General features: G+C 40.5%; 1 protein-coding gene across 1 annotated transcript in view; it reads left to right on the forward strand.

Annotated features, from left to right (window-relative positions):
• Nucleotides 1-16,044, forward strand: part of THSD7A (thrombospondin type 1 domain containing 7A) — a 665,741-nt gene that overhangs the window by 268,359 nt on the left and 381,338 nt on the right. Inside the window, exon 2 of the mRNA XM_075587236.1 lies at nt 1,833-2,345. Coding sequence (XP_075443351.1) covers nt 2,210-2,345 — 136 coding nt within the window. The 5' untranslated portion in view covers nt 1,833-2,209. The remainder of the gene's footprint in view (nt 1-1,832; nt 2,346-16,044) is intronic.

The raw sequence follows: 16,044 nt of genomic DNA on the forward strand, positions 1-16,044 counted from the left end.
AAGAGATATGCAATGCAGGAGATTCGTGGATGGGGGTGCAGCTGCCTTGGAAAAAAGCGTGGGACCAAAATTGCAAAATACTGGGTACAAAAAAGATTTATTGGCACTTAAAAACAGCAACAGCAAATACTCTGACGCGTTTCAGTCAAAGGCCCGAAACGCATCAGAGTATTTGCTGTTGCTGTTTTTAAGTGCCAATAAATCTTTTTTGTACCCAGTATTTTGCAATTTTGGTCCCACGCTTTTTTCCAAGGCAGCTGCACCGCCATCCACGAATCTCCTGCTTTGTATTTTTTCAAATTGAAAGATAAAGGGAAAATATTGTGTGTTTATTTTAAAATAAAACTTTAAATGTTCCCTTCACCACAAATTATGAAATGACTACACATTTGACCATTTACACAATTATTATTTGATGCTGTTGTAAACAACGTAGGATTTTGACTCTATAGAAGTTTTTCAACCAGGGTTCCTAGGAACCCTTGGGTTTCCCTGGCATCCCTAAAGGGTTCCCTGCAATTTTCTGATCATTAGAAAATTGTACCAAATACAGAAGAATTTACAGTGCATCTGATCTGAGACAGGTTATTAGGGAGGGTTGGGGTTTCCTTACAATGCATATGATCTCAGACATGCTATTAGAGAGGGCTGGAATTCCTTACAATGCATCTGATCTCAGACACACTATAAAAGAGGGTTGTGTTCCTTACAATACATCTCATCTCAGAGGCACTATTAAAGGGGGTTGTGTTCCTTACAATACATCTGATCTCAGAGGCACTATTAAAGGGGGTTGGGGTTCCCTACAATACATTTGATTTCAGACACGCTGTTAGAACGAGTTGGGTTTCCTTACAATGCATCTGATCTCAAACACGCTATTAGAGAGGGTTGGGGTTCCTTACAATACATCTGATCTCAGACTCGCTATTAGAGGGGGTTGGGGTTCTACAGAATTTCATAATATAATGATAGGGTTCCTAAACCAAAAAAGGTTGAAATCCACTGCTCTTTTGTCTTCCTCAAACCTATTATTTATTGTTTGTTGCTGTTTTCTCTGCAAAACATATTTAAATAGTGAGGTGCGTTTAGTATAGGTCAATGTTACTGTATTTGCTTGTGGCATTTATGATTTTTAAATTACTGAAGCTCTTGAAGACCACTTAGGTAGATTGGTATCTCCATTTAACCCATTTATTGAGAATACAGTCTTAGGTGCATCATTCCATAATGTTTTAGAATTCTCTTCAGCAGAGGGATGACATATTTCACCTAAGCTATGTTAAAACATCAAGTGCCTAAATGTGTGTCAGTTGTAAAGATAAATGTACAAGTAAGTGGATAGTCAATTTCAATGCTTGGGTCCATGTCAATTCTAAATTGCTGACCATCATTGTTTTAAATGCCTAATATGTTTCTAATGACCTCTTCTGCTATGTTTATGTGCTTTTTTGGCAAACATCATTCTCTTAACAGACTGCACTGGTTTGATGAGAAAATTCCAGTGAAATTGAAATTATACCTTTGGGAAAATATTATAGTGCAATACTTTGACAAATCCTTAACCATCATTTGATTTTAAAACATATTTGTTGTGTTCTTATTTGCAACAACAGTTTGTAATGTGTTGGTCTTACAACACATATTTCCATAATAGGCTTTCCATTGTGAAAGTATGTTACATAGGGTTAACAACACGGATAAAGCTCTTTCTTCTTACAGTGCATTGTTGTAGATTAGAGGCTTCTGGGGGTCTTGCAATTATATGCAACCGAGTTTTTTTTTCTCTCTGTGTCTCTCAGAATGTCTCTGTTTTCTCTCTTTTTCTCCAGCTGGTGTAATTTACTGCTGTTACCTCCCAGACCAAGATAACCTGCTCAGCCAGCTGGAGCCCCCTGCGGACAGCTGTCTCTCTCTTAGCTGATGGAAAACTGCCACTAGCCAGTGAATGAGGAGAGTGGTGCAGCATCAATACATGCGGAGGCAGCATCAGCAGCATCAGCAGAAGAAGCAGCAGCAGCAGCAGCAGCCGTGGGCTCTATTGTTCTTTGGTGTTAAATGGTTTTTCCTTCTCATCTGGCATGCACAATAGCTGGGAAGAGGTTTCTGTAGGCTGTTCCTTAAGAAGGAAATCTGAGGGGGAAAACACTATTTGAAGTGGGCTATTTATTGTGATCAGACTACAACAACATATCTGCCTTCTGAAGGCATGGGGCTGGAAGAGAGAAGCACAGCTTGTTCTAGTGCTCGTTGCCTTGGAGTGATTGTGGTCCTTCTTGTTGGGATCTGGAAAGCTGAAACACAGAGTGAATCTGAAACCAAAACCATTTATGTATGGAAGACTGGTGAGTCAAATTAGTTTCTTTGTATTGTGGTGCAGATAATGTTTAGAAGCAATGACTTTACTGATACAGCTCACTGACCTGCAATAACTTATATTGAAAAACATGATAAAATACATGTTTATTATTAGGAAATAAATTTAGATTGCAAGTATACACTGCCAAGAAGAATATTGATTAATTTAAAACATTTATTATTTGAACAGTTGAACACAAATTATATATATATATATATATATATATATATATATATATATATATATATATATATATTTATTTTTTTACAATTGATGTTTCTTTGAGTTGTATATGTTTATATTTTCCAGTTCTAAAACACGTGATTGGATGGAAAACACAGATTAAATTAAATAGTCTAAATGATGCCAGACCAGCTCTCCAAAGAGTCAAAAGCCAGTAGGATGTGGTTACTGGTAGAAAGTGTTACTGAACTATATTTCTATTGTAGTAATTGCTTTTCATTGATTCCTTTTTAACATTTTATATGTACATACAAGAAAATTCCATATCGTCAACGCTGTAATATTATTAACTTAATAGTGGTCCTGATCTGTTATTGTAGATGATAGTGACATCTCTGCATTAGTCGTGACATGTATTTAGAAAATGAGACTGTTAGTACATACAGTAGGAACATCATCATGCAGTAAGTCAAAGCATGACAGCCATAGCATAAGCATGGTCAGTTTGCTCCTCTCTATTTATTTTGGTTTTGTTCTACAGAAACGTTTTAAATAGTGTTGTTGTAGAACAACAATACTGTGTTTGGCAATACTGTGGAGGGTAAATAAAGGCTTTGTGTAAAGAGTCACAGGCAACTCAAATAGCAATTGTCGAGTGCTATACAGTACTTTATACAATATACGTAGTAAAGTAAAATGTGACCAACTGAAATATTGTTTCATTTTTTTTTATTGCTGACTGTCACTGTACAGTCTTACATACATGATATAATGATTACAGATGATTACTGCATCTGTCTTAAACCTTAGCAGATTCCAAATGAAATTGTTGCTGCAATTTACAAATTGCTCCTCATTATTAAATTGGATAATAAAATATGAAAACACAGGGCCTTTCTTGGATACTAACTTCCTTTGGCTCCATGCCATGAAGACAGATCAATTTACAATTACACAGATATCCTGAATATTTTAAGAGCTTGGTACATTTATCCGGAAGCTCAATGGAGGGATTACAATGAAATTCATTTAAACTAAAGAAGGCATGCTGTCCCAACAATGCAGAATAAAATGTGTTTGGGAGGAGAGGCATGTCAACATCCTTTGTGCCATGCGGCCCTGGAAGATTGACAAATAAAGGACTATAACAAAGCTAACTGTTATATATTATAAGCAAAACAGTGTTTAAAACGCAATTCAGTTATTTTGGTATCTTAGTATTTGATTACCTCAAATATATGAAGCTGGTAACAGATACTGTATGTGTCCAGAAATTCTATGGATCAATATACAGATTATAATGACTATTTCTTTCTAACGGTCTTCAGGAGGTGACAGTAAAAAACGGTACCACTATTGAGAAATGTTGTGCATTATCTTAATATATTACTGTGTTTGATATTCTCTTGCAATATTACATTGGACTTGACAAACCAGTAAATATTAAAGACAGATGTACTGTGCCAATTTTAAGCAATTTAAAAAATCCATGTACTAGATGGTGCAATGGTTCAGAACATGTACTGAAATATAGCACAAGGCTGCTCTGCTTGAAAACTCAAGAAATATATGTGACACTAACTACTAAGCTTCTCTAAATTGGGTTAGCTTTCCATCTCGCTGATAGCACAGCTTATCACCATCATGGAAGGAACGGGTTCTTTGATTCATCTTAACACTGTTGCCTGAAGGAACCATGCTGGTAGTATATCCAACGGATGTGAATCTTATTATGAAATAGATACGTGAATTAAGTAAATGGTAACAGCAAGGACACATCCTAGTTTTATACAGTATAAGTCACTTCTGAAATAGAAGATTTAAAACATATGTACCCCTGTAGTTCCTCGTTCTCTTTCTTTCTTCCTTTCTTTCTATGACACCATACTTGTTTAGTGCCTGCGTTAACATTCACGTCCTCCACTTTTCAGCTCTAATTTAATCAAGCCACTTTACATCAAGAAGATTACTTGCTTGCAATGGTTCATGCTATTCGCACTTCCCAAATCTGATTGACTTATGCCAGTACATGTGTATTGATTTGCTTACTCCTAGTGAGTATGTTGGTACTGCCTGTTAATATTTCATTGTCTTAAACATTTTTGATTTCAAAATATATTTTTTTATATTTTGGATATTTTACATATTGTGGTACAGAAGAAGACAAGAGGCAGTCGTATGTATATACAGAATATTAAGATATGATATAGATGGCGCTAGCTGAAGGAGTGTCTCATTGAGTAAAGGCACTGATTTTAAATAGGAGAGTTAAGTATCAGCTCCTTGTGCCCTTGGACAAGTCACTTTATCTCCCTGTACCCCAGACACTGAAAACAATATTGTATGGTCCACGGGGCAGGGACTTGTTCCTGCAAAAATTCTATGTATTGCGCTGCGTACACTGTCAGTGCTATACAAGAATAAAACATACAGGCATACCCCGGTTTAAGGACACTCACTTTAAGTACACTCGCGAGTAAGTACATCTCGCTCAATAGGCAAACGGCAGCTCACGCATGCGCCTGTCAGCACGTCCTGAACAGCAATACCGGCTCCTTACCTGTACCGAAGCTGTGCGCAAGCGGGGAGACTATAGAGCCTGTTAGAAATGCGTTATTTACATCAGTTATGCACGTATATAACGATTGCAGTACAGTACATGCATCGATAAGTGGGAAAAAGGGAGTGCTTCACTTTAAGTACATTTTCGCTTTACATACATGCTCCGGTCCCATTGCGTACGTTAATGCGGGGTATGCCTGTATGTAGTAGTTTAAAGGAGAAGCCATTTTGTTTCCCCTGAGGGTAATTAAAACCAGGTAACTTCACTGATAAGTATCTCGGGAACCTTGTTGGGGGGTGGGAGGGGCGGGGTTTGGTCCCAGAAGCAAAAATAGGAGCATTTGGTTCATGGATATCCCCAATTCATACCCTTAAAAATTACGAGAAACTGCTCCTTTAATGCCTTTAAATATATGTTAATGTGGGTTACATTTGTATTGTGCTCTCTGTAGCTCGTTTTTGCACTTGCTTGCAGTGATCCTTTCTCCACCTCCTTTTCAATGGCCATATTCCCCAATGGTCTCCTCTCTTCTCTACATTGACTGGTAGTTTTGGACACTGAATTAATTTATTTTGGGGCAGCCAGCCCCAGGAAACCAGTTGGACAGCCCAGATGCAGATTATTGCTTAAATTTCGCCTTTTTCCTGCATTTTAGTACTTGGGATACCAGTAGAAATGTATATTGTTTAACAGTACTGTATGTATTCCTCTATTATCTTAGATGTATTTAAGAAATAAGATCAATGAGTAAACAAATCCAAATTTGTGAAGGTTGCTGGGTTTAAGGAAAAAGTCATTGAAAAAACATACTCTACCTAATCACAATCCTTTTTCTTTACTTTCTTCAAGGTCTAAACTCTTTTCTTGTCCTATAGCTACTTCACTGCATAATACTTTTTAAAAACAAAAAACACATGTAGCCCTGTTTTCCCCCAAACAAAGAGGCTACTTACTGGTGCTGCCATTACCTGTTGGCTATCAGGGAGCCGAAGCCTCTGCCACAGGGAGCCCGGGGTGATATAATAATAGTCTTGGTGCAGCGCCTCCACTTGAGAGGGATCCCAACGTAGTGGGAGGAGCCCTTCACAGGAACCAATAATGATAACACAGATTATAATGATAACTTTTACTGTAACACATGTATAGCTTAACGACTTTAAAAATTGTTTATAAGATACAGCTATCTGCCAAGCATCACTCGGCCGTAACCCACCACAGTGTTCCCCACACTGTTTCGTTGAGTCCCACACCCATCCCAATGTGTGAGACAGCGCTGCTCACAAGAATAGGTGTAGAGTTGGTGCACTTAATGTAATTAGGTACCTGCCGGGTGCTTCAGCACCTAGGCGCGCCGACAACAATCTAGATTGGATCCCCTGATTCAGCGATGAAGTCATCTGCGACGAGTCCGCCACCGCGTGGGGTGGTATCCGGTTGGAGTGTCCCACCATGAGGATAGTCTCTGTGCAGCAGGTGTCTGGTCCCTGGTGTCTGGTCCCTGGGGTGAGCTGTAGTTCTCATGCGGAACTCCTGGGTGTAATGGCCATTGTGGGGAACCTTCTGCGCATGCACAAAGGTGTAGCAAGATGGCCTCCTCACTCACAACCTTCTCCTGCGCATGCGCGAGCGGAAATGGCTGCCGCCGGATTTGCGCATGTGCAAATCTGCACAAGATGGTGGCGCTCTGCAAAGGGTCGCGATCGCCTCCTACACTTCACTGGCACCTGCCAGACGCACCAGCACCCCACCCCCGCCGATCAGAAGGTAAAGGGGGCAGGGGAAAGCCCAGAGGGGGACCTGGCTACACACATTATTTAGAAATTCTAGTGAAATGGCATTTTGCAATAATCTGGTGAACAATTTTTGATCCCAAATGCATCTCTTAGAAGAAGCATCTCATTAAATTATTCGTGACTCAACTACTATCTCCAGATGCACTTGACCTCCCTGACTTTTTACTTGTACTGCGTCAGTACAGTATGTCTCTCAATATACCACTTAAATTGTAAGCTCTTTGGGGCAGGGTCTACCTTTACTTGGGTGACCATATTTGTCCTGGCAAAAAAACGAGACAAATGTCACACGTGCAGTCGGTTCTTGCCGGCTGCACATGCGCGAAGAGCACTTGCCGATCGTGCATACAAGATCGGCACTTGCTGGCTGGTCGTGCGTGAACGGTGTTTGCCGTTCACTCATGCGCATGTGCAATCGAAGCTTGCCGACATAGGGTTGCCAGGTGTCCAGTATTGAACTGAACTATCCTATATGTGGACACTCTATCCAGTAAAAAATAGAGGTAATACTGGACATGTATGTGTCTGGTATTACCTCTCTGTACATAGTGACCTGACAGTCTTGGGGGGCCACGGGATTTCCCCGAGCAGGGAGAGAGCAGGGCTATTGCTCCGGGGCTGGGCAGCTTCCTCCATCCTGTTTGGCTGCTGCTGGGTAATGCAGTAATATTTCATCATTGTGTCCAGTATTTTTGGAGGAGCCATCTGGTAACTTTGATCAGCAACAAAATTAACTGCTAATTTTAACAATTTTCTTTCCTTTTATACAACCACAGAAGTTTGATGCTGCCCCAATTGTATTTGCATTATGTGGGAAGTACTGTATCACATAGTTACAGTATGGCTTACATTAAGTCTAAATTTTGGCAGCGAATGTGTTAGAATCCTAGTTTAAGACGCTAAATCGAGTGCAGGTATTTTCTAACGTTTTGGACTCTGCATTACACATTATAATAAACTATCATAAAGGTTAGATCAATTGCTGCAGTAAACTACTGAAAATGATCTGCCCCTTCTTAGACTGTCCTCTCTATATGATTAGTCATATCACAGAGTAAGGTTGTTCTTTCATAACGTTTACAGTGCATCCAAGCACAAATTAGGTTATGTCAGACTAAGGCTGCGTCCACGCTAGTGCTGAAAGTGCTGAGCGTGCGGCACTTGACAAGTTTACTTATTGCAATATTCATCCTCACATCCCTGCTCACGCAGCACACGCGGGCATGTAAGCTGTAAGCTCTCCCAAGCCTGGTGTTTGGGGAGACAGTTGAATTTGATTTTGGAGCACAGAACATGACCCTGCTCCGACCAATGGGGGGAGAGAGGCAGTATAGGCTGAGCGGAAAGAGTTGGAAGGGGGGGGGGCAGAGTGGAGAGAGGTGGAAGGGGGGGAGCGGAGAGAGGTGGGACCACAGGCTTCGGTTACAAAGTCCTTTATTGCCGAGACTCTGCCCGTGATCACTAAGGCATTGTAGGTAGAATCAAGTCCGTATTATAGGGTGAGTGAAGCAGGGGCATTTACAGAAAACAAGTTACTTTAAAGTTACTAACTGTAAGACACAGTACTGTACTGTGATGGCACACATACACACACACAGACACACACAGCCCTGATGACACGTCCCCTCCCTTAATAGCCACGCCACCCGCTCCGTCTCTAAACTTATTGCAGGACAGCGATCGCTCATGCTTGGAGAGTTGGTGATGTCACCGCTCTCAAGCATACGTGAGCTCAGCGGCAGCGTGGCCGCAGCCTAATTTTGATATACTCTATCTGTGTCCTCGTGCTGTGTGTATTCCCTTTTAATAAAAATTAAAAACAAAAAAACACAACAAAGTGAATACTGTTTGCAATTTGCAGTGAACTTTTTTTGTTAGTACCTTTTATTATTATACCACGTTTGAGCAACTCCATATCGAATGCAAAAGGTATATGTGATGCATTGCAAAAAGAGATTTCAGTTTCAACTGAGAAGAATATTTTTGTCATGCAAGCGAAATAATTGACTAACTTATCTATAGGACTACATATATAAATATTTTATTGTGCTTTATCTGAAAAAGATTGAAAAGCTGACGATCTTGCGTTTTGTATTTGTTTTGGAGATCCTGGAAGGACATGATCTTCCCCTTTTCCACTAAGTCGGCCGCTATTTTAATGTTAAGATTTTTATATCGGGTAAATTGCTTTTTAGAGCACCCTGGAGGAAACTCTGGGTTATTAAATATGGGTGTTAGCTGGGATGGGGAGGATACTAGTGCAAATTTATTTTTGGTCCATATGTTCCACGTGCACCTCATCGATCCCAGGTCAAACCTTCCTATCTGCGTCTCCCCGGTTCCTGAGGACCACAGAGCCGCTTGCAGATGTGCATTTGTTATTTTTTGATAGGCTGTCATACTGCTGACCTGTGTTATCTTTTACTGAATATTCTTCAGATTTTATGTGTAAAAACCAATCCATGTATTGAATTACATCCGTAATGAGAATAGAATAGCTAACCTAAGTGGGCAGTGCTTTGCAGCTTAGTGTTTGTTTTTTTACTGGTGGTGCTACAATTCTTCTATGCTGAAACAGAATGCTGTATCATTATAATTCACTACAGGTAGCTTAGATATGATAGATGTTATGTGTGCAGCACTCTCATGTGTGCAGCTGTGACCCAAGTTAAAAGCTGTTATTGAAGGTAACACATATGGTATAAATGTATTCAAACAGGGAGCGTGCCAAACACGTAGACATACACTAATGGAAGAATAATGCCGTCGCTTTTCTGGTTGAGAAAATCATATGCTACTAAAATTAGATTGTTTTGCAAGAAATAATATGGCAGAAATCAGGATTAGTTGATTTGCAGAACAGAATTGTCTATATATTTTGTTAGCTTGTTTTATTTTGTCTCTTTAGACGACAGGAGGACAAAGGAGCTCATTAATTCGCTAAAGTGACCCATCGGGTCATTCTGGGACAAAATTCCCTATTGACTTGTTACAATATTATAATTTGATGTGTGTAGTATGATTACAGTATAATGGTTTTCCTTTTTGTGCAGTTTACAATGCCGCTGCATAACTTACTGTACTTTGGTGGAATTTTAATTTTTTCACAAATGTAAGCCACTTTTTTGTTTTTTTTTAAGGACATGTACTGTAACATGGCTGGTCCTGTTGCCTTTCTGCCTCCTGTCACCCAAGCCCTGATAGGTATTGCAGGCTGTGACAGGATGATCTAGGGCTATTGACCCCCCTTCTGCTATCCTCTGACAGGAGAGGAGGTGACATGGTGTGTGTGTAGCTAATGGTGGTAGAAACACTATGCCCTCCCATTCTTGATGTCAGAGGGAAGTGCTAAAATTCGTTGGGCAATCCAGTCTGGAGTTTGAGACTAGAGGAAGGGCTCTGAGTCTCTACCATCAGGGATGAACTTGCCCACTCCAGCCCCTAGGGGGCTGGGGAACATCTACTGCCACAAAGGCCTCAAGACTGACACTTAAGCCTCCATAGTACCTGAGGTCATGCACCATCCTGAGGCCTGGAAACCTCTGATCAGCGTCTGCACCGCTGTAATACCATCTATGCAGTGACTGCAATAAAGCCCTTAGTTACTCTTTTACACCTGCCTGAATTGAGTCAGTGCGTGTGGTGTATGAGAGATGTGCTTCAGAGTGGACTGCCTCCAACCTGCTTGGAGCCCAAAGAAGCTGGAGGCGCTGATACTGAACCCAGAACCCAAGATGACACCAAAAGCCTGTCCTGGTCTCCACTCTATTGCAGACCACTCAGCTCTCCTGACCCTCACAGGTATGCCGCACCCCAACAGCTAGTAGCCGCAACTTGTATCTCCTAGAGGGTGGGAGTACATGTGTTACAGACATAATAGATTTTTTTATATATTCATCATCCATGTGTGATAAGGATCATTCATGTTTTGTTTTTATTGTCTTAGAACACTAAAATTATGTGTAGCAATACTTTCAAAACATAAGGTACAAAAGATATGTTCAACTTGCTGTAGAAAACCGTACTTGTGTCTCCATTCTTTCTGAAAATCTTGAATATGTTGGCTGTGACATTGTTTAAAATAAGGGTAAAATGATTAGCTTCAAAACAATGAATCAACTCTAATCCAGTTTAGACAACAACTCTGTGATCACAGCTTTATTAGAGCTCTGCGTCCGTGGACAAACACTATGGTGTGATGTTCTCAAGGACATGGTTACATGTCTGAGGAGTAAGTTGTTAAATTCATTTCATTCATTGCCTTTAGGAAAAGTGATCTCAGGCAGCCTGAGATAAATAAAATGGAGATATTTTTTTTAAATTATTTTTTGGAATTAATATACTTTTTGTAATATTTTTGTTGAATTGGGGTGCTACACAAAATCTCACTGTGTCATATGTGTCTTGGTTTGCTGACCCCTGCTCTATACAGTACATAAGCTATTAAACCCCATGAGTCATTAGACTTTGAAGGGCAAATTTATATTTAAGAGCCGTCTAGTAGAACAATTACCCAATTGTTTGTTCTAAAAACTATATCATAAGGTATATTAATAAATCGGCATTGCAAATTGTACCTGAAAAGCCCTTTTGAGGTTACGAATATAATGCAGAGTGAATGAATGTACACTGAGCACTTCTGTCAGCTTGAAGTAAGGTGTTCTGCTGATACTTTTGTATCAATATAAAATGTGTGCAAATTTTTTTTAAACAAAAATCTTTGAAATCTATGACATTAGATTCGTACACACTTTAAATTGACAGGAGGAGGGAGAAAAACGGAGCACTACATCCAGTGCTGGTAAGCCAAAAAACAACAAGAATGCGTTCCCACGATAAACAATGAAGCTATTTTAATGGATCATAGTAGCAAACAATACACCAACGCATTTCGGACTATACAGCCCTTTATCAAGGTGACACTTTAAATTGACCTGACATTCGAATTGCCCAGAAGTTCCAGACCCCAAAATATGGGTTTTTAGTCCCAAATGTTATATATATCCCTTCAAACAACACGTGTAACGACACCTGTGCACAAAAGGAGCACACCTGAGATACCTGGGATATATGCTTAAAGAAGTAATTTAAATACACCTATTGTAATTTAAATATATTTTACATATCTTATTAGTATACACAAATGTAGCAAGACCTACTGTTTACAGAGCTGCCAAACAGCTTGAAGCCGCATGTCTGAGATAGGGCTGCCATGGTCGGGATTCGTTGGGTCCATGCTTCCCCCTCCTTCCCAGGGGAGTGGCTTGCAAGCTAGCCTGCTATCAGGCATAGACCCTGGTAGTACCAAACTAATCCTGAAATGTATTAACTAACATAAACAGGCCCTGCAGGATTTACTCCCAACACTGCCCACTCTTTACTTACAGTGCTTGAGGCGCCAGAGAACTAGTAGCCTACGGGTACTTGGCTACAGATATACTCTGCCTTTTACAGGGTTGTAGCATACAAATTGATGACATTGGATAAAGTAATACATCTGTGACGCATGCTAGTGTCTGATAGGAGGCATCTTGTAATAGAAATAGTAATGTGTGGCAATATGTGTTGTTGCTTGTATTTGATTGGCCAACGAAGGAGGTAGTAAGTAAAGGTAAAATGTAGAAAAATACTGTGAACAACATTTTTGAAGCCAAGACTGGGTGCAAAAATGGAAATAACGTCCAAGAATTTAAAAAAAATGAACAAAGCAGCTGCAAAACAGGAGATTTTGTACTCATTCTTAAAGGACATTCACATAAATCCTTTCATTCCTCCCTTTTCTAATTCCTTATCCCTAAGGATTAGAAAGTATTTATCCCTGGTCTGTTAATATATCATCAATATATTTTTTGAATGTCATGGTCAAATGGAGGTTCGTTGAAATCATGGTAGAAGGGGGTGTCCTCCGACCCATGGCATGGTTGCAGAGTGAGAAGTTTCGCTGAGTTGAGGGTTTTTGTTGACAGCTGTACACAATAATTTATACAGCATTTAATCAGTACCAGTATAGCCATACAAAGTAAAAGTCCTCCAATCAGGATAGCTGCACCATAAGGAATAGCGCTGGTCATTGAAGAAAAAATAGAAATGAACCAGGAACCAATGGTCCACGCCTCCTCAGCATGGAGTATAGAGGCCTGTTCCTTAATGTGTTGGGGCATATCATGGGTAGGGTTACTATTATCTGAAATAAATGTGCAACACTTCTTGCTGATGAGTGCACAAGTTTCTCCTTTCTCAGCTAGTATATAGTTCATTGCCATTCGATTTTGTAAGACAACAGTATGTATAGCGACCATTTCAGTAGTCATTTGTTCCCAAGTGCGCACAGTGTCATTGCTGACTTCTCCAGCTTGGCAAGGTCCGGTATTTGATCAGCAGTATATAGAATACCATAAGTAGGAAACAAGGCAAAGAAAAATCGTTCTTGTTTACTCAAATGCTTAAAATCTCTCTTGTTCCTCTGCAAACTCTGATTACCAAGTGTGTCTTTTAGATGTGTAAAATGTCTTATGGCAGGTGTGATATATCCAATGTAGCATGATCCAGACCAGTTGTATGGTAACCAGGGGTATGTATGCATGATTTCCACAAATAAAATAAGTCCCTTGAAACGTTAGGCGGACCCTACTGATTTTCTGGAGTAAATAGGGGCCTAACCAGGGAATGTCCCATGTTATCACGTGATAGTGATTAGTCCAGGTCAACGTCACATTACTTTTCCCTTGCTCTGTGAAATTTTGAGTGTGGTTGCCTTCACTCTTTCTCACTGGGGTAGTGCCAGTTTGGGGATTGCACAACTATCCACGAACAGTAGTAGCCAATTGTAGCATAGGGATTTACCTTTTCTGTGCAATGGCTGTAAAATTAGGGTGTGCCAAGAAAGAATATCTTCTCCATACCCACTGCAAAAGATTGTTGTTGCATCAAGTTAGTTCGGTTAACAGTTCAGATTATCTCATTTCTCTTATTGGCAGCATAGGTACAGCTCCCTAACTATCAAGGGGAATGTGTGTACTGTGTAAACCCAACAGTTTAGATATTCAGTAGATCAGCATATTTTTAGTTGGCCTTGAGATAACCATTGCTATAGTGTCACCACAGGTAACGTGTCTTTTGGGTGCCTCTGAAAAAATAAATATGTTGCAAAAAGAAATACAAAAATAGAATCATAGTTCTGCTATGAAAAATAACTTCCAAAAGTGACCAGGCATCATTGTATGTGTGCGATGTGGGTGTTGTTAATATTGTGTGTGTATGTGTACGCTATCCCAGGGGAGCACAAACATTTTTCCCTGTGCCCCCCTGCTTGCAGTTCCCCTCTCTCTGCGCCCCCACCCTCTTACCCCTGCGTCAGCGTCATGACGTCACGTTGCCACATCTAAGAAGCCGCTGGAGCGAAGGTAAGTGAGGTTTACAGAGGCTTCACCGCTTCCCCGGAACTTTATTTAAGCGCCATCAGGAAGCTCATGGGGCCTCTATAAACCCTGCGCCCCCCGCAGACAATCTCCTAGTTTGCACACCGCTGCTCTATCCAATACCATCACAGAATATAATTTCAGTTTTAGCTAAACAATAGATTATATGAGTAAATATGTCATTTCTTCACTATCTCCCAGGAAGTCAGATTCAGCAGTTCCGTTTATATTTTCACCGCTCCCCTAAGGGGTGGATTCTGCAGTTTCAGCCATTAGCAGAATCTGACATCTGTTGAGTGTGGGAGGCATAAATCCCATATGGCTCTGTAAATTTTAACAGTCGTGTTGTTAGTCAGGATAATCTGAAATGATCCCTCCCAGTGAGCCTCGAGAGGGGATTCTTGGAAGTTATTCTGAAGCCAGGGTCACGTGTGATGTGTGAATAGCCCCATATAGCTTAACTCAGCCCCCATTCCAAATCACGCCAAGTCCTATAATATTTCCTTCACTTTATTGGAAAAGCAGCAATGAATACAGGTACTGTGGATGTTGTGTAGTTGTGAGTTTGTAGTTGAGGGCAGGTAGAAAGAGATGGCCTTGCCATAGGAGTGTGACAGGAAGGTACTCACTCAGCCAAGTCAGGAATGAAAAGTAAGTGTAGGGGAATCTGGGTAAAAGGAATAGTCTTGGGACAGACTATCTGTCAGCAAAACGGGGGAGGGCAGAATAGCCCATTGTAGGAGAGATTTCAGAGGCTGCTGTAGCAACTCACTGATTACATGCCCAGAGGCAAGGAAGGGAACATAGTAACATATCACACAGGCACAGTGTGTGTGTGGAGCAAACTACATGCAGCTGAAAATAAGAAACTGACAGGCAGAAGCTGCAAACAAGGGGGGGGGGTGAACAAAAAGGGGGAATACTTGTTCCATGACAGACGTGCTATTTCACCAATCTCCTAGGTTCAAAGAGTGGCTGACCTGTGGGTCCTTAGGCTCTGCCTCTGTGATCTGTAGGGAAACTCTTCGTATACCATTAGTTAGACAGTCACAGTATTTCATCAATGAGTCAGACATGATGTGAATATCATGAAAACAAGGAGACTGAAAAAGCACTACTACAAAATAAATAAAGTACCCACAGAAAGAACCTGTGTGAGTGAGTGTCCCATGTTGGAGTTTCTGTAAGTCCTGTTCTATGGGACTTACTGTACAACTTTCTATTTTTGGTTATAAATGATATGAATACCTACTGCTTTCAGATCTAGTGGAGGTGAACCCCGCCCCGTAATTAATTGTGAGCACTAAATCCATATTTTCCCTGTCCCATATCTCTGATTTCCTTTAAAACGATAGAAAGTATCAGCCCAGTTTGCTCACAGGCCTTAGCCAGACTGTTTTTTATTGTTCTGTTCATTCATTCTACTGTGCCAGAGACTTGTGGGCGGTATGGGCAGTGTCATTTTAGTTTGAAGCCCACAAATCTGACCACCTCAAATATTTTGTTTTCAAATTTTGGACCTAGATCAGTGTCAGCCTTTCCGGTATACCCCAGCGGAGTATATAATCTCTAAGGAGAATCTTTGCAACTGTTTGGCCTTTTTATCCTTGGTTGGGTATGCTTCGGGCCACTTACTGTACAGATCCACTTAGCACTAGACAATATTTATATCCTTTGGCAGGTGGTAACTGTATAAAGTCTATTTGTTTGTGTATATATATATATGTA

The sequence above is a fragment of the Ascaphus truei genome, chromosome 2, assembly GCF_040206685.1.
Source record: "Ascaphus truei isolate aAscTru1 chromosome 2, aAscTru1.hap1, whole genome shotgun sequence".
Lineage (NCBI taxonomy): Eukaryota > Metazoa > Chordata > Amphibia > Anura > Ascaphidae > Ascaphus > Ascaphus truei.